Here is a 17,667-nt window from a genome sequence, read left to right as displayed (position 1 = left end):
CTTTATTTTTTTGGAACCTGACCTTGGCACTGGCCAAGAAGCCTGACTTGACAGAAAGCTAACAGCCTTGTCTTTAGGTTTCAGATTGTAAAATGATAGCTTAAGTAAAAAACCTGTGCTTCTCTATAGCTGCAACATGATGTCTTCATGGGTTTCTCATCTCAAGACTTCCTTTTGTGATGCTAACAAGACTTTATGGATTTCGGTTACCATTCTGGTCCTACTTGCTGCGTTCACAAGTTTTCTCACTGGCCTGTCTCTTCAAAGACCAGCAGATGCGGCTCCTGTGGGAACTGGGAATTCCTGGACTTCACTACAAAAGCTGTTGTGGCCATATACTGGACTTCGACACAATGGACCACCACCTACATAACACTGGATTAGAACCTTTTTGGCTTGTATAGTAACCTTTCTGTGTGGCATTTTGTTGTGAACTAACATAATAACTATATTTTAGTTGAGTAAATCTATAGATGTGAGGAGCCGAGAGGTATATTTAAAGCTAGTTTGATTATTTTAGACTTCTTTTGAAGTAATTTTCACCAGAAAAGCACAACTTAAACTATCAGAAATAGACTTTCACCTTCCATATTTCATTCAGCTTTTAGAATGTTATTTGAAACAATAAACAGGATTAAATTCTCCAACTGCTAGAGAGGAAGGAAAATGATAGTCTTTAAATGCAGAAAGCTACTTTCAGTCATTTTAAGGCTGTTCAGACTATCTGAATGTGAAATGATGGATTTCAAATTTGACTTTATTGACCTTTTTTTTTTTTTTTTTTAATGTTCAATAAATCTTTTTTTTTAAATTTTGGTTTTAAGAGTATGTTAAAACTCTAGTTCCAAGGAGTAGCTGGTATACAGCATCAGTAAATAGGCAGCTTGCTTTTTTTACTCTCTCAATTGCTGGTTCACTGGCAAAATCTTTAATCATGTGATAGAGTGTGGAATGAAATTCAGTTTCTTCTGCCAGCTCCTCTGAGAAGGCTTCACTAGTTTCACTGATCTTGAGTCTTTGTGCTCGTTGACCGTTGAACATATAAAGGGACCAATCCTCATCTTTTATAGGATCTGGGTTAAGATGTTCACTAACCTAGAACAGAAATAAAGTGTTGAAACACCAGTTCTACAATTGAGAATACTAACTAGAAGTCCCCTGGTTTTCAATACATAGACAACATAGCACCTAGACCAGTATGTTTCTAGCCTTGAATTCTGATACCTACACTTCATTCCCTGCTCCACTGGACACTGCCTATAAGACTTGATCATTCTGACACTTAAGTGTAAGCACCATATTGCCTTAATGGGAAATCTTTCCCAAGTTTAGAAGCTGCAGGCTCACCATAACAGACAGCTGCACAGGGAACTCTATCTTTTGCAGACCCTTTACTTGGGGGCCTAACTTCCATGGACTGTATACAGCATCTTACTTGGGGCTAAATATTTCACAAAGCAGCAAGACTGTCCAGAGGAGCACAGACATGCGGTCTGTGGTGCCACACACTACACATGCAGGCATTCTCTGCACTGCTAATTTGCAGCACATGGTGGGTTTTTTCACACTGGGTGGTGCATGGGGTGGTAGGGTATGCCTCCAGAAACTGGGGCCTGGCTGGCTGGAGCCAGGCTCTGGCTGCTGGCTAGGTTCTGTGCTGTCAGGTTTCTGTGACTGCAGCTCCTGGAGCCCCTTGGCACCCTAGGTAAGCCTGCAGGGGCCAGCCCAAGGGCTGGCCCCAGCCTCCCCTACCTGACCCAGGACACCATGTCAAGCATTAGAGCACATTTTCACAAGTGTTTCCTTGGGTCAAGCAGCAGTCACAGCACATTGCACCTGGACACACCCCCAGGTATTGTAGCACATAAGTATTAAGGCTGTGTGAAATTTCACCAGCAGTCTTTGTTTCAGCGCTGTTTTGACTCGTTTCGAGTGCAAAACAGCCAAATCTAAACTAAATGGAGAGCTTGGACGTGGCCTTGAAATGAAATAAGACAAGTCAAAATGTTTCAAAATTGTCTAAACATTTCAAGTTTTGAAGCTCAAGCTGGGCTTACAAGCAGGGAAACAAATTAGAGTGAGGGGGAAGGAGTGCTTTCACTATTGACTATGTAGCTGTCTAGTAGGCCTGTGTGAGTCAGCAGTGATTTGATCCAGCCGCTTCGGATGTCAGCGATCTGATCTGGAGCTCCTTTGGGTTTCTGCCTTAAGCCGGCTGAAGCAGCTCCAAAGCTTGGGAGCCACATTGAAGATCTGGCCACAGGGTATAATGGGGAATCGATGAAAGATCTATAACTTTGTTTTTTGTATGATTTGGATGAAATCTGCAGGGATAGTAGCCTCTGCTGAGGGCATGAAGCCTGCCAAGTTTCAAGAAGATCAGTGCGTGGGTTTGGGGGGAACTGTACCCCAAATTCTTGAAAGCAAAACTCCTGTCACATCTATGTGTTACAACACCAGGGGTGGGGGGAGGGTCAAAACTGCAGGAGTGGTAGCTTTTACCACCACATTTCAAGAAGATTGGTACAGGGGTTTGGGGGGAACTGCACCACAAGCTGGTGACAGGCAAAACTCATGACACACATGACCCTGTGTGTGTGTTAAGATGCAGCGGGCTGAAAACTGCAGGGGTGCTGGCCCCTGCTGAGGCCACGAAGCCTGCCAGCTGTGTGCATCTTGCTGGGGGAGTCTGTCATCTGGGGCCCTGCACCCCAAGCTGCTAAGAAGCAAAATTCATCATGTGGGTGGGTGACATTGTGTGTGTGTTAAGGTGCTCCCTTCCTGGTACTGGGGCCTCTGCACATCATGGCAGTGTGCCCCACTAAGGCTTCCTCCTCCTCCCCTACAGCCTCATGCCCAATACCCAGTGACCGTGAACTCGTGGGTGAGCTCGACCTGCCCAATAAACCACCCCTGCACCATGCAGTTCATGGCCCCCATGATCTTCCTTGCCATGGGAGACTCATCCAGCACCTCGGCTTGCAGTAGGGCCCACTGATGGCCTGACTGATCACAGTTCCCTGTGAGGGAGGTAGGCGTGATCGTCACCCCGACTGTTCCAGATGTTGGAAGTGAAGTGCAAGGCTACTTGTGGCCCTGCCTTGTGCAGGTCCTCCCTCAAGTACTCCCTGCATTCCTGATACAAGGAGGGCACCACTGTCCTGCTAAAAGTGGTGCATGTGGGCACTTTGTAAAATGGGACCAGAAGTGCTACAAAATGCCTGAACCCTGGCCACTCAACTAGGGAGAAGGGCTGGCTACCCAGAACAAGCATCTCCCCAATGCTCTGGGTGATGTTGTGTGCCTTGGGAATGCGCCCCCCTTTTCTGTCCACCTCTCCCCCACTGGTCCAGGGTGGCCTGCCTCTACTTTAGGGGTAAGGAGGCTTTGGAGTGAGTCGGGGACTTCCCTTTTAGCACACTTGTACTGGTGCCAGGCTGAGCAGCTGGAAGAAGGGTAAGGGGTGGTGCCTCCTCAGATGCAGCAGCATAGCTGTGGTGGAGAAGTGTCTCATGTCCTTGTCACAGCTCATGTGCCTTTGGCAGTGCTAGCAGATGGCAAACCTGGGATCATCTGCCACCTCAAAATGATCCCACACTACACTACTCCCCCACTTCTGGGTTGAGGGTGAGGATCCTGCCTTTTCCCCCTTCTCAGCAAGCTGAGGCTGAACAGCAGGAGGAGCTGCCTCAGCTGAGCCACTTGCTTCCTCGACCTCAGCCTCCTCTGAGATGCTGCTTTCTGGAGGAGACCTGGGTCTAGGGAAAACTTGGGGGGCGTGGAGCACAAACTCTGATTCCCCCTCAGGCCCCAGAAGTGCTTGAGCCAGCGCACTCAGCATCCCTGGTTCCAGCTCCAGCTCCACCTCTGGCAGCGGGAGGCTCACGCTGAGAGATGAACTTGGGGTGGAGGAGGCAGTGATCCCACTGCTAGTGCCCACTTCTGGACTGAGTGGAGGTGGTGCAGGTGCAGGGACATCAGGTGCAGACACTGCTCCCACTGCCTGGCTTCTACTGGCAGCACTGATGTCATGGCTGCTTGGGAATAGAATGTGTCTGTGTTTGGGATGGGGGGGCTTGCAGCTCTAGCTCTCCCCGTACCCCCTCTCCCTCCTGCTGGAAAACCTGGCACCTACCTTTCCAGCACACTTCATATTGATCTTTCCTGTGCTGCAAAAGGTCTCTGTATGTGTGTGAATCCTTTTGTATATCTGTCTTATTCTCCTGTGAATATCTGTGTCTTGTTCTGCTCTGAATAAAATTATTTGTGTGTCTTCATGTGTCTTAATATATTATCTGTGTCTTGTTCTTCTGTAAATATCTGTCTGTCTTCTTCCACTGTGATTTTTTTTTCTGTGTTCTGGGTCTCTGTGTGCGTGCAAGAAATCTGTGCCTCCTTGCACAGTGAATGATAATACTGGCTGGGAAAACACAACTTTCAATTTATTTCTTTGAATTATTTTTTTAGAAACTTTGCAAAAAAGAATTGTAATACTACTAATAATCGAATAGAATAGCTATGCTAAACTAAGCTAAGCTAAATCCTAACCACTCCTTTATAACAACAAAAAGGAGCAGGCAGGTCTCAGTTAACATTCCCCTCTCTCTCAGTCGCTGACAGGGAATGAGCTGCAAAAGGCAGAGACAGAGACTTTTATGCTTTTTTTTAGTCCCACCCCAACAGATGCTGCCATTGGAAAGGTAGCCAGGGAGAAATCCTTCTCACTGGCTGCCTAAAGATGTCAGTCTTCCCCCCACTTCTCCCCCCCAACTCCTGCTCCATCTTCTAATTGCCTCAAAATGGCCAAAGTGGGTCCAAAGCATCTGAAGTGGATCTGAAGAGCTTCGGATGCCCCCAACCCACTCCGGATACTGTTGCTGGGACCCCGCTTCAAATCTGGAAGTGCTGCTTTGGACGCCAAAGCATCCAAAGTAGTTCCGGATCCAAAGTGGGATCCAAAGACTTGTACAGTCCTACTGGCTAGTGACTGTCATCCTTTCCTGAGGTCCCTTCCAATCCCAGCACCGGTGGGGGGAGGAATGGAAAAACTGCATAAAAGGCAGCATTGTTTGAACTGCCCTGCTTTCTGCCTTGGTGTCAGTTGAGTGAGGGCGCACCTTAATGTGCATACAGTGTCACCCACCCATGTCACAAGTTTTGCCTGTCAGCAGCTAGAGGTGCAGGGCCCTGAAACCCAGACCCGCCCTGCACCTATCTCCTTGAAAGCTGACAGGCTTCATGGCCTCAGCAGGGGCTAGCAGGGGCTAGCAAGCCTGCAGCTTTCATCCTGCTGCACCTTAACACACACACAGTGCCAACCAAGTCATGAGTTTTGCTTGTCCGTAGCTTGAAGTGCAGTTTCCCTGAAACCCCTGCACCTATCTCCTTGAAACTTGGCAGGCTTCATGCCCTCAGAAGGGGCTACCATTTCTGCAAGTTTCATCCAAATCAGGCCAGAAATAACAAAGTTATAGGCTCTTTTGAGCTTCTCCACTGTAGCCAATGGGCAAAATGTCGAAACAGCGAAACCCTTTCGACGAAACGGAACAGTGGTTTGGAATCTAAATGAAATTTGAAACGAAACACTGTTCCATTGAAATGCAGGTTGAAATGAAATGGTGCCATTTCACACAGCCCTATGTAGTAGTCTTGGCTAACACCATTCTTTGGGGGCAAAATGCTCTAGATCATGGTGGTTATGAGGACAAATGTGCTGTCTGGTAGGTCTGTGCAAATAGGAAAGTATTCAATTCAGATTCTGCCAATTCAGAGGACAGTGATTTGATTCAGATCACTGTCCTGAATTGATTCGGCTGAATCTTCCAAAGCCGATTTAGATTCAGCCATAGACTATAATGGGGACTCACTGAAATACTTATAACTTTGTTATTTTTTGGCAGATTTGGATGAAAACAGCAGGGATGGTATCCCCTTCTAAGGGCATGAGGCCTGCCAAGTTTCAAGGAGATAGGTGCAGGGGTTTCTGGGACACTGTACCTCAAGGTGCTGACAAGCAAAACTCATGACATTTGTGACTCTGTGTGTGTGTGTGTGTGTGTGTGTATGTGCGTGTGTGTGTGTGTGTGCAGCGGGGCGAAAACTGCAGAAATGGTAGCCCCTGTTCTCACCCTCACAACTCCACTACAACCAGTAAACCTCAGGCCTCTCAAAGATCTTACAGGTCTGGGCTTTCCCCAGCCAGGATTGTGGCGGCTGGAGGTTATCAGGTGCCTCCTGCTCCTACCCGCCTTTCACCAGTGACAGTTGCGGTCCTGGCATTTCCTGGGGCTGCTACACCACTGGCAGTCCCACCCAGGACTCCCTACCCTGTCAGGGTGCAGTTTTAGGTCATGTCCAGGATGATGCCCCAGCCCTTATACCTCCAAGTTCTTCCTGGCATGGGAGCTCAGCAGGGAGATGTTCTTCCCCTGCTGGCTGGTGATGCAGTGAGTGCTGATACACCTCAGAGAGCGGGACATTAAATGGTTTAAAAAAACAAAATGGAAATAGGTGCGGATGGAGTGAGGAGGGTGTTATTCACTCCATCTGCAGGTGGAGCTTGGGGAACCCCAACAACAGAGGTTCACTTTGAGGAACACCAGCTGCTCCACCAAACCAGGATCTAAGGAGGTGCAGTGGGGTGTCACAACATCCCCAGCAATGCTGAACACCCTCTCACTTGGAACACTGGCCAGTAGACAGGATCTGGCTACAGTTGCCTGGGAACACCTGTCCTGTCACATCTAGCTGCGGGTTGCCCAACAGGCCAAAGGGTCGCAGTGCAGTGGCTCCATGTCCTTGGTGACCTAGGTAGCCACTGAAGCCTCGGCACTACCTACCCGAGGCTGGGGTCTGGTGCATCTGGACCCCAACATTGCAGTCATGCCCTTGACCCACAATGGAGGCAGCAGGCATGGAGGAAACTGGCTGGTGCAGGGAATGCTGGCACAGGAAAGTGCACCCCCTTGCCTCCACCCCTCTGCCTCCATGACTTCACCAACACCTTCATCCAATGATTGAGCGTTTTGGTGCTGCTAGTGCACATGCTCTCCTTCATCCTCGGGTCGCACATTCCTGCCAGCATGTGGACCGTACTGGCCTGCATCAGATCCAATCATTTTTGATGCCCTCCTTCAGCTGCTTCATCAGTGCCTGCACCTCTGGTGAAAGCTGTTTGCCCCAGCCAGGAACATTGATCCCCTGGAAGTTTTCCATTTGGTTCTCAAGCTCCTTGGCTATGGGGATCACCTGGCTAAGGAGGACATTGCCAGCACTGAGGGTCTTGGTGGCCTTGAGGAACAGCTTGAGGACCACCAAGATCTGGGAGATGGTATCCCACTCAGCTTTGTTAAGGGGGCCACTGATCTCAAGCAAGGCCATCTCATGGATGGCCTTCTGTTGCTCCACCAGGCTTTCCAGCATTAGCTATGTGGAGTTCCACCAAGTCTCCACATCCTGTATGATTTTGTGCTGCGGGATGCTCAGCTCTGTTTGTTTGTCCCACAGCATCTTGCCCCCCCCAATGCTGCGGTGGAAGTATCCTGCCACCTTCCTGCATTTGGAAATCAGCTGGGTGGTAGTGACAGCACCATCACTGGCAGCCCTGTCCCCCTCCAAGGCATCCCTGACTATGAGGTGCAGGTTGAAGCTTGTTTGCCACACAGCAGAAGCCAAGAAAGTTGGCATCACAAACCTCCTTGACCATATTGGCCCCGTTGTCAGTGAACCCGCGGATGAGTTCGCCCTGCACAATGAGTCACCCCGCCCCCCCTCTTTGTCTGTGGCTTTCCCCCACCAGTCCAGGGTGGCCTGCCTCTGCTTCGTGGGGACAGGGGCTTTGGATCGAGAGAAGGACTTCCCTTTGGGCATGCTCCCACTGGTGCCAGGCTGAGAAGGAACAAGGGCAAGGGGGTGCTGCCTCCTGAGCTGCAGCAGCACTGCCGTGGTGGTGAAGTGTTTCACCTCCTTGCCCTGGCCAATCTGCCTTCAGCAGTGCTGGCAGTTAGCATACTTGGGCTCATCTGCCACCTAAAAATGATCCCACATTACACTACCCCCCAGTTTCTGTGCTGAGGGTTGGGATCCTCCCTTATCCCTCTCCTCAGCAGGCTGAGGCACAACAGCAGGAGCAGCTGGGTCAGCTGAGCCACTTGCTTCCACAACCTCAGCCTCCCCCAAGATGCTTTCCAGAGAAGGAGACCTGGGTCTAGGGGAACTTTGAGAGGTGTGGAGCACAAACTCGGATTCCCCCTTGTTCCCCAGAATTTCTTTTGCTAGGGTGCTCAGATTCCGTTTCCAAATCCAGCTCCTCTTATGGCACTGGGAGGCTCATGCTGGGAGATGAAATTGTGGTGGGGGACACTGTCATTCTGGTGTTGGTGGCTATTTATGGTGTTAGGGGAGATGGTGGAGGTGCAGGGACAGGTACTGCTCCCACTTCCTTGCTTCGACTGCCAGCATAAGATTCATCGCTCCCAGAAAAGAGTTGTTTGGAGTGGGAGTGAGGGGGGGGGGATGACTTGCAGTTCTCTCCTACCCTTTCTAGCCACTCTCTTTCCCCTGCCAGAAGACCTGGCACCTACCTTCCCAGCACACTTCATATTAATCTTTCCTGTGCTGGAAAACATGTCTGTGTGTATGTGCAGCTGTAATAAATTTTCTTCACTCTGTGTGTGTAACTAACTAATAATATCTCTTCTTCTCTGATTACTGAATGTGTCTGACTACTATCTCTTCTTCTTCTCTGTTGTGTTTACTGCGTGCGTGTGTGTAATATTAATATCTCTTCTTCTTCTCTGTGTATGTGTGTGTAATGTATGTGCTTTCCTGCACAGTGATGGATCACACTGCCCAGGAAAATACAGCTTTCTTTTAAAGTGCGGGGGGAAAATAACAAGAACAAATAATTTTGGGGGGTAGAATAAGTTGAAAGAAATGGATTGGATAGGGATAAGTAGAGGGATTCTAGGCAAGGGTAATTAGCAAGCTGTATCCAATCATTTTCAAGACAACAGACTAGCAGGAGACTGACTAGGGAGCCAAGCCAGTCTAGTAGTATGTTTCAGACACTGTTCCTCAGGCAGAAACAGCTCACAAAAGGGAGAGAAAGGCTGCAGAGGCTTATATGCTGTTTCTACGTCCCTTCCCCAGAGCACTGTGATTGGAAGGGGACTCAGGGAAAGATCACAGCCACTGGCCAGCTACAGATGTCAGTCTTTCCCCTCCCTACTCCCCCTCCCATTTCTCAGTTTCTGTTCCCCTGAAAGACTGACTTCTGACTTCTCCACATTTTTCTGAACCTTTTCCAAATCAATTCAAAGGCTCCAAATTTACTCGGGGGGCGGGGGGGCGGGGCGGTTTGTCTCCTGATTCAATTTGGATTTGGTGGTTTGGTCTCCGAATTGGGCCAAATCTTCTCCGAATCGAATCGGCAACCGAAACTTCACACACCTATACTATCTGGCCTTATATTATACACCTAATATAATCTCTGATTGTTATATCAGAGAGATTAAAGCTTTTTAATAGGGACCTGCCCTTTTAAGGTAGAGATTTGATAGGGATTGTGTTCTTACCTCGTTTTCTTGTCTAAAAGAGCAATAGGAATTCAGCATATGGTATGTGGGGACAGTAATGTAATCACTAAATGTATCATGTTAAGTACTCATGAAATGCTGATTTCCAGAACCCTAGTACTGCCTGATGTAAACTGATGACCTGGATGGTTTAATTGCAATTAACTGAATCCCAGAAGGAATCATGCCAAAAGGGCCTGAGCACTAAAGTCTTCTTAAGGGAGTCAGGCTGGGGGGTCAGAAATGGGGCTTTCCTGATAAAAAACAAACAAACCTGAGCAGCCAGCTGGTAGTAGAGATCCTTTCATTAGACTTTGAATGAAACTTCACCTTATTGCATCCAGCCATGTCTTAAGACTCCCATAAGTTAAGGTCAGTTGCACACGCTAGGTGACCTATAAGGCACAGAAGTTTATGGATGCAGTTTTGGTAACAGTTTATACCTTTGTGAAGGGACAAGGATATATGTATATGTAGGAGGAAGTAGAAGCATATTCTGGCTGAAGGCTGAATTAAGACATCTGGTGAAAGTCTCTATGTGACTTCAGACAAGATTTAGTTCAATTATTGATCTAACAGTTCAAGTATGCAGTAGAGCAGGACTAGAAATTCAGTATTTGCTCTTCCCTGCTGAGGGCTCTAAGCACTAGTTGACAGACTTAGTTGCATACAAGCACTCACGCTTGGTCATTTTCACTATTCTATGCAAGAGCTTCAGTCAGAGGGACTGACTACCCCAGTTGCAGAATACACTGTAGAATATACCACTTTTTGTGTGTGTGTGTGTGTGTGTGTGTGTACACACACACACACACACACACACACACACACACACATCCTTGTCCCTTCACAAAGGTATAGACTGTTACCAAAACTGTAGTGGAAAAATCAGACCTTGGTATGCTACAGTGAGCTGCTAAAGTTAAACTCTAATGCTGTCGCAACTCCAGAATTGCAGCCTAATTCTAACTGCTAATGACTGTTCTGTCTGTTCCTTCATTTAGTATGCATTGTTGTTTTAGACATTAGGAAACTTTTAAGATGTTTAAATAAACCTTGAAAACTACTTGATCTTCACCAGACTCCAAATTCCATTTGCTCCAACTGAAAGCAAAAGCAGATGCGGTCAGTGCCATCTGTTGATAAGCTCTGATTTCTGCTAATGGAGTCTGCAAAGCAAAGGTACAGAACAGAAACGGTTTGTTCGAAATTGCAACACTCAAATAGTGGTTCCCAACTTTGTTAGATTTACGTCACCCCTTGAAGAATGCCAGACTTTGGCTTTCTTCTTCTCTCTCTGACTACAGAAAAATATTTGAGCAATTCTTCTGTGGCAAAGAATGCAGAAATTGTATAGGTGTTTGTACACCTAATAGTGAGAACATTGCATGGAACTCTTAAAAGAACCTTGCAGCACCCCAGGGCGGTGTGGTACCCTAGCTCAGAATCACTGCTGTAAACACATGCATGCTCAAAGTTAATTCTGGGGATTCTGTTTTCTCCTCAGTTGCTCTGAAAGTCAGTGAGCGGGGGCTACTGGATGATGTATCTAGCTCACTGCAAGAAAACGTTATTATAAAATGTAAAAATGCCTTACCTTTTTGTTTACATAGACGTACTTGCGAGAGTACTCTGCTGGGAAGATGTTCACACCAGCCTTTTTCAACGCAATTGTTAGACCAACTGGAGTTGTCCACCTTCCTGTCAAGTAGGAAAGCACCTCACCCTTTTCCACAATTATTGAGGATAACATACATTGATTACCCTGTTGTAAAATGCAAGGAAAAAAGCTTTTATTTCTGATGGAAATTATTACATAGCTCAGACCTTTGATGACTTCTTCACATACAAGGTCACATACATATTAGGGGTGTGAGAAGTGGGCCCTATTCGATTCGGATCTAACCCGAATCAGGGACAGTGATTTGATTCATTGATTCAGATCACTATCTCTGATTTCATTTGGCTGAATCCAAGTCTGAAGATTCAATGCTGATTTAGATATAGACACAGCTTTAAATGTTTTTCTACATACCTTGAGGTTGAGGTACCACTGCAGCTTGTGAATGATGCAATGCTAGGGCGCATGAAGTATCCCACAGGAGCAGGGGGGGGCCTCCATGTGCTTGGCAGTGAGGTTCTCCCCCCCGAAATTTCCCTTTCCTTAAATGTATTCCCTTGCTTCTAGTTCTGTAGCTTTTTTCTCCCCCCCCCCCCCCCCCCCCCCCCCCATAATCCCCTGGCTCAGCGATCAGCCATGGAGGGACCCCAGGTGCTCCCCTCCGACCCAGGAAGCACCTGTCACTGAGCTGGGGAGGTGCAGGGAGCCCCCACTGTGCGCTCCCTGGCAGACCCAGAATTGGATTGGAGGTGCTTCTGGTCCCCTTCTGGGTCTGCTGCTGAGCATGTTGGGGATCCCCCCCATGCTTCTGTGGGACACTCCACACACCCCAGCATTACAGTACTCACAAGCCACCTGCTACCTAGAGGTATGTAGAAAAAATATTTTGTGTCTATGTCTGAATCTCTGAATCTTTCCAAATCTCTCTGAATTGATTTGGAGGGTTCTGATTTGATTCAGACAGATTAAAGGGTCCTCTGATTCAATTCCAGTTTGGAGATTTGGCCACCTAATTGGGCCAAATCTCTGCTGAATCGAATCAGGACCAAAGCTTTGTACAGCTCTAATATATATTCACTTTGAATGTTTCTGATGTATGCAAGTGCAAACACATGTCCAGCACTGTCAAGCAATGATATCCAGGACAAGTAAGGGAAGCAAATATAAAGGCTCATGTTCTCATATGAGCTTTTAATTCAGTTGTAAATTACTTTTCAGACTTCAAGGATAAGTAAAAGGTGGATGTATATACAGATTTTAAAATACTTGCTGCTGATTTATTGCAAGTTGCATTTAAAATATCAGATCTGAGAATCCATGAGACCTGCCATTTTCAAAGTACAGGATTTAGAGCTGCTTACAAGAAGTAAGAATGATTCTTGCTGGCCTGTTCGGGGAAAGTCCTTGAGTTAAGTCACCATCTCTGTTCCATGCTCTTTGAAGATGGAAGCAAATCCTTCTCAAACTAAGGTTAATTAACAAGTATATATGAGCATCCCAAATTCCAAAATCTTTAACCATACAAATCTGTATTTGATTTACTTAAATCAAGACACTTGTACCTTAATTTGTATTTGAACCTCTGCAAAGGCAGTAATGACAGTAAGAAACAACTCATCTATGTCAGTAGGTCGCAGATCCCAGGATTGGTAGGGCATATTGAGGTGAAGGTCCTGAAGCAGGGCAACCGTATAAAAACTATCCATCTCAAAGGAGACTTGTTTCTCTTCCATCTTGTAATTTATGTTGCTGATGCCATCAGTTCTCCACTGTTTGCCTTGTAAGGGAGAAGAAACAGTAGTATTGGAGCCTCTAATTGTGGTCTTAGAAAACAACATAGAGTTCTGGAGGAATTTAGGCATGTAATGGAGGCAGGAGATTACTTGATTGACTTAAGTGAGAGTTAGACTGAACTGCATATGGGCAAACTGGCACCACCAATTTCTCCTTCACCTAAACCAACAGTATCAAGCAGGCTGTTACCATTTTTAAATTGCTGGGAGTTCATTTTTAATCCTCATCTCAAGCCTTGGTATATATAGTTGATTTCAGTGCAGTGCTTTAACCTAACCTTCAGTTATGAAAAAAACAAGGACTTCCTTTTTTTCCTTTCACTGGACGTGTTTACACGTGCAATTAATGCACAGCAATAAACCCTGGTGCATATAGGAGTAATTCCCCAGTTCTACTGAACTCTAGTAGACTTTGCATTTCTATTGGTAACTGAGAGTAATGTTTGGCCTCTTAGGGTGTGTCCACACGAGCCTGGACATTTCTTTCTTTGGGGACAAGAAGCAGCAGCACACCTTGTGCTGCTGCTACTTGTTCCCAGGGAATGCCTGTGCCACGTGCCCTCTAGCACATGGCAGGCTACCCTGGGTGAGATAGGGGAGACTGGGGCCAGCAACTGTACTGGCCCCAGCAGGCTTACCTGGGGGGCCTTGGGGAGCTGCAGCTATGGTGAACCTTCTGCTCAGAGTTTGCTCGGAGGCTCCAGTACTGGGCAGCATGTGCTGTCCCCGCATGCACCACCCTGCTTTTTTTTTTTACCCTGGGATCTTCTGGAGTCAAAAAACACCCCCGATGCTGCTACCTTGCAGTACAGGGAACACCTGAATGTACAGTGTGTGGTGCTGCAGACAGGACTACAGCACCACATGCTGTAGCCCCGTCTACGCTCATCTAGACACAGCCTTAAATGTAAGATTTGAGAGAAAAGTGGGGTTAAAAAATTCTATTTATAATATTTACTCATTTCATTTTTATCATTAACCATTGTGTCGTGCAATTTACTTTTAATCATTAAATTAATGAGGTGGAAGAACTACAGAACTGTTAGTGAAATTTTATTAAATTAAAAATACTGTAACTTGATTAATCAGTACATTATGTGTATGCAGGCATAGCTATTAACAAAAACCAGCAAAATATTTTCTCTGTAATTTGCTGATTTGTATGAATCAAATTGCTCCTTGGAAACTGGTTTTTCATTTCTCTTCTGTTCAACAAATTTTCTTGAAGTTTACAGTAGAACCTTGCCTGCCAGGCATGTTTCAAAACAAGGACCTATAGGGTCTGCAGTTCTAGCACTAGACTTTTTTCTGCATCCATGTTCTGTAATTCTGCACATCCTGTCAGGTGGACTACTTACGATCCAGGGTTCCTTCCATCCCTTTCATGCTTTTTGTGTTGTTCTGTATCAGACCAAAACTGAATTCCAAACTATTAAACATTTCCATAAGATGGAATACAGTTTTCTACCCAGCTCTAATATTTATAACAAAATGGAAGCTACAGGATGAAAACTCAAATCAGTAAAGATGAGATTAAGCACATTAGGCCCCCTCTACACATTACACAGTTAACTGATTAATAGCACAATTACCTTGAGACCAGTTATATGTGCAAATTACCTATCACGGCATAAAAAGCTCCATCTATGAAGTTAGATCCCAAAAATGTGTACTCACTTTATAGCAGGTTGCTTTTGAGCTTTAATTTGCACGTGTAGCAGAGTCTCCCCTGTGGCTGGGAGACCTTTTCAGCTGACAGGGCTCCCAGCCACATGGGTGCACCAAGTCCAGCTAGGGCTGGAAGTCCCACAAGTAGGGGGACTCAGCCCCAGCAGCTATCAACTCTGGGTCCTGGCAGCACAGGGACACAGAGGCCTTTAGATGAGAACTCTGGGTGCTGGGACCTACCTGGGTCCTGGTAACTGGGGGTGTGTGACTTTCCTGGGGGCGTATGAAACTTCCAGGACTGGGGAATTGTGGCAGCTGTGATCCCTCACTTTGGGGGTGCATGAGTCATCCCCGTGGCTGGGAGCCGCACAACTAGGGCCCTTAGTTGTAGAAATTACTTTAAGATCATTTGGTAAATGCTTTTGCAGTTTGACTGAGGGCTGAAATACTACATAACACTTTTTTTCTTTCCAAATAATTTACAAAGTGAGAGCAATTGCTCGAAATGGATGAAGTGAAAGCCTTGAATCGAGTATATTAAAAATGAAGCACAAATGTAATATTAAGATAGTTTTCAAAAAGTGAAGCGAAACAGTCAGTAAAGATTCCAGACTAAACTCAAAATCAGATCTGTTCCTCTCTATAGTGGAACTTTTGCGAACGTTTCTGAACTTTGCAAAACCTCAAAGCCCGATCTGAACTTTTTAGCTTAAACTTGAGAGGTTTTAATTTCAGAATATGTGTATAATAAGTAGCTGGAGACTTAACTGTACCTGCAGTATCCCATCTAGCAACAGTAGGCTCCTCAAAATATATCACAGTGTCAAGAAGCTGAACAGTCATTCCAATCTGTGGATATGTGGCCTCCTCGCTTTCTTCTGATTCTGGGGGATACGGATATGTTTCCAATCCCATGTCAAGTAACTTCGAGTGTGAGGTGGAAAAAAAGAAAAAAGAATTAAATGAGAAACTGCAATGATCTATTTTTATCCACATGGGTTTGCTGCAAAGTTGCTAAAATAAAACCTAAGGATCTAAAAACGTTTATGTTACTTTATAAGCCCAAGCATCTAGGAAATGTTGTGAATATTATGCCACTTCTACTGCATCTGCCATTTAAGGATGTCAAACTGTAGTACTGTTTGTTTAGGGGAATCATGGGAGCTTAAGCACACACTAGGGTGAAGCTTATCCTGATGTGGAAACCAGTGTAAAGTTTTGACACACAAGCCCCTCACTGGTGTTACAATGTAGAAGATTGTAAGAGAACAAATTGCTTAAATGCATCTGGGGTGTTGGTCTAAGGACATAGGCATACAAGTTTCTTTGGGCCAATGTGATATCTTTCATTAGACCAACTGAAGAGTTAAAAAAATTGTTCTTTGCAGGCTTTTGGGTACAAACACCCTTCTTCAGGTATAGGGAGCATCTGCTGTTTTTCTGTGTGGTATGTCATAACTAATGGTGTGGATGGCATGCAATCCTGCCTTACATATATATCTACAAGAGCAAGATTATAACTCAAAGTACAGACTTCAAGATATTACTGAACTTATATACTTCATCCTCACACACAACACCTTCTGTTTTAACAACCAACACTTCCTCCAGACCATGGGCAAAGCTATGGGAACCAAAATGGTCTTTCATGGCCACCAACCTTCTCATGGCCCACCTGGAAGAAGAATTCCTCAAGAGCTACACCCTCAAATCCATGCTATACCTAAGATATATTGATGACATCTTCATCATTTGGACTGAAAACCTGCAGTCTTTGATTGATTTCCATCAGAATTCAATAATCATCACACCTCTATCAGACTCTTTCTTGAATACTCCAGCATCAACATCTCCTTTTTAGACACTATGATAAATATTCTGAATGGTAAAATACAAACCACCACATACAAGAAACCCACAGACCAACATACATATCTACACAGAACCAGCAATCACCCTAAACACACTGAGAAAGCTGTAGTATACAGCCAAGCTCTCCGATACCACCGAATTTGCACTGAGAAGAATACCCGCAATTGTCACCTTGCAAATCTCAAAAGGGTTTTCACCCAACAAGGACACTCCTTCAGAAAGATAGATCATACTTTTGAAAGAGCCACCCACATACCACATGAAGAATTGCTGCAGTGCAAAAAGAAAATCCCCATGAATTGTACACCATTATTTATGGTATACAATCCTTCCCTGGAACCTATAGGGAAAATCCTCAAGCCATTGCAACCCATACTAGAAGAAGACCCAATTCTCAAAGAGATCTTTCCACAACCACCCTTTCTAGCCTTTAAACAAGCACCAAACCTCGCCAATCTCATCACCAGAAGCAAATTTCCTATGGCCCAAAGCACACCAAATGGATTCAGACCAGAGATCCACAAAATGGTGCAAAATCGTGGATATGCAAATTGGCGGATCCAGCTGGCAGCCGAACTCCATTTCCCAGCAGCCTCCGCCTGCATGGCTGGGGCTGGTCTCCATGGAGACCGCAGCTGCAGCTGCACTGTGATGGTAGATTGGGGCCTGCCCACACCCCGGGGAGGGCTGCGGGGGCTGTGCCGGATTGCTTTCAGGGGTGCAGGCCCCTGATTTGCCTCCCGGATTACAGGAGTCTGGTGCTGCCACCTGGGGCCAGCAGCAGGTAGGCCCAGGGCAAATCAGCTCATGTAGGGACTCTCCCCTGCCCTGGGATCAGGGCGGTGGTGGGTCCCTGCATGAGCTGATATGCCCCAGGCCCCGTACTGGAGCCAGCCTGAGGAGGGTGCAGGGCTTTGGGCAACTCAACTTGTGTGGGGACCTGCCCCCATTCTGGCCCCAGGCAGCAGCATCAGCCTCCTGCAATCCGGGAGGCAGATCAGGGGCCCACACTCCCAGGAGCAGTCCGGCACAGCCCCTGCAGCCCTCCCAGAGGTGCAGACGGCCCCAATCTTCCTACTGGATAACAGGAGGCTTGTGCTGCCGGCTAGGGGCAGCCTGTGCCAGGAAGATCAGGGCT

General features: G+C 46.4%; 2 protein-coding genes across 7 annotated transcripts in view; one reads left to right on the top strand and one right to left on the bottom strand.

Annotated features, from left to right (window-relative positions):
* Positions 1–388, top strand: part of LOC102374321 (lymphoid-restricted membrane protein-like) — a 64,663-nt gene extending 64,275 nt beyond the window's left edge. For all 5 annotated transcript variants that reach the window (XM_006027342.2, XM_006027343.2, XM_006027339.2 and 2 more), the window contains one exon: positions 130–388. In XM_006027342.2, coding sequence (XP_006027404.1) covers positions 130–373 — 244 coding nt within the window. In that variant the 3' untranslated portion in view covers positions 374–388. The remainder of the gene's footprint in view (positions 1–129) is intronic.
* A 395-nt stretch (positions 389–783) lies between these two features.
* The window catches only part of CASC1 (cancer susceptibility 1), a 55,295-nt gene continuing 38,411 nt past the window's right edge, over positions 784–17,667 (bottom strand). For both annotated transcript variants that reach the window (XM_025208541.1, XM_006027338.3), the window contains 5 exons: positions 15,431–15,581; positions 12,759–12,973; positions 11,173–11,340; positions 10,631–10,744; positions 784–1,095 (listed from right to left, as the gene is read on the bottom strand). In XM_025208541.1, coding sequence (XP_025064326.1) covers positions 820–1,095; positions 10,631–10,744; positions 11,173–11,340; positions 12,759–12,973; positions 15,431–15,581 — 924 coding nt within the window. In that variant the 3' untranslated portion in view covers positions 784–819. The remainder of the gene's footprint in view (positions 1,096–10,630; positions 10,745–11,172; positions 11,341–12,758; positions 12,974–15,430; positions 15,582–17,667) is intronic.

This window comes from Alligator sinensis, unplaced genomic scaffold (assembly GCF_000455745.1).
Source record: "Alligator sinensis unplaced genomic scaffold, ASM45574v1 scaffold517_1, whole genome shotgun sequence".
Taxonomy (NCBI): Eukaryota; Metazoa; Chordata; order Crocodylia; family Alligatoridae; genus Alligator; species Alligator sinensis.
Note: the sequence above shows the minus strand (reverse complement) of the source record. Positions and strands in the feature narration are given on the sequence as shown.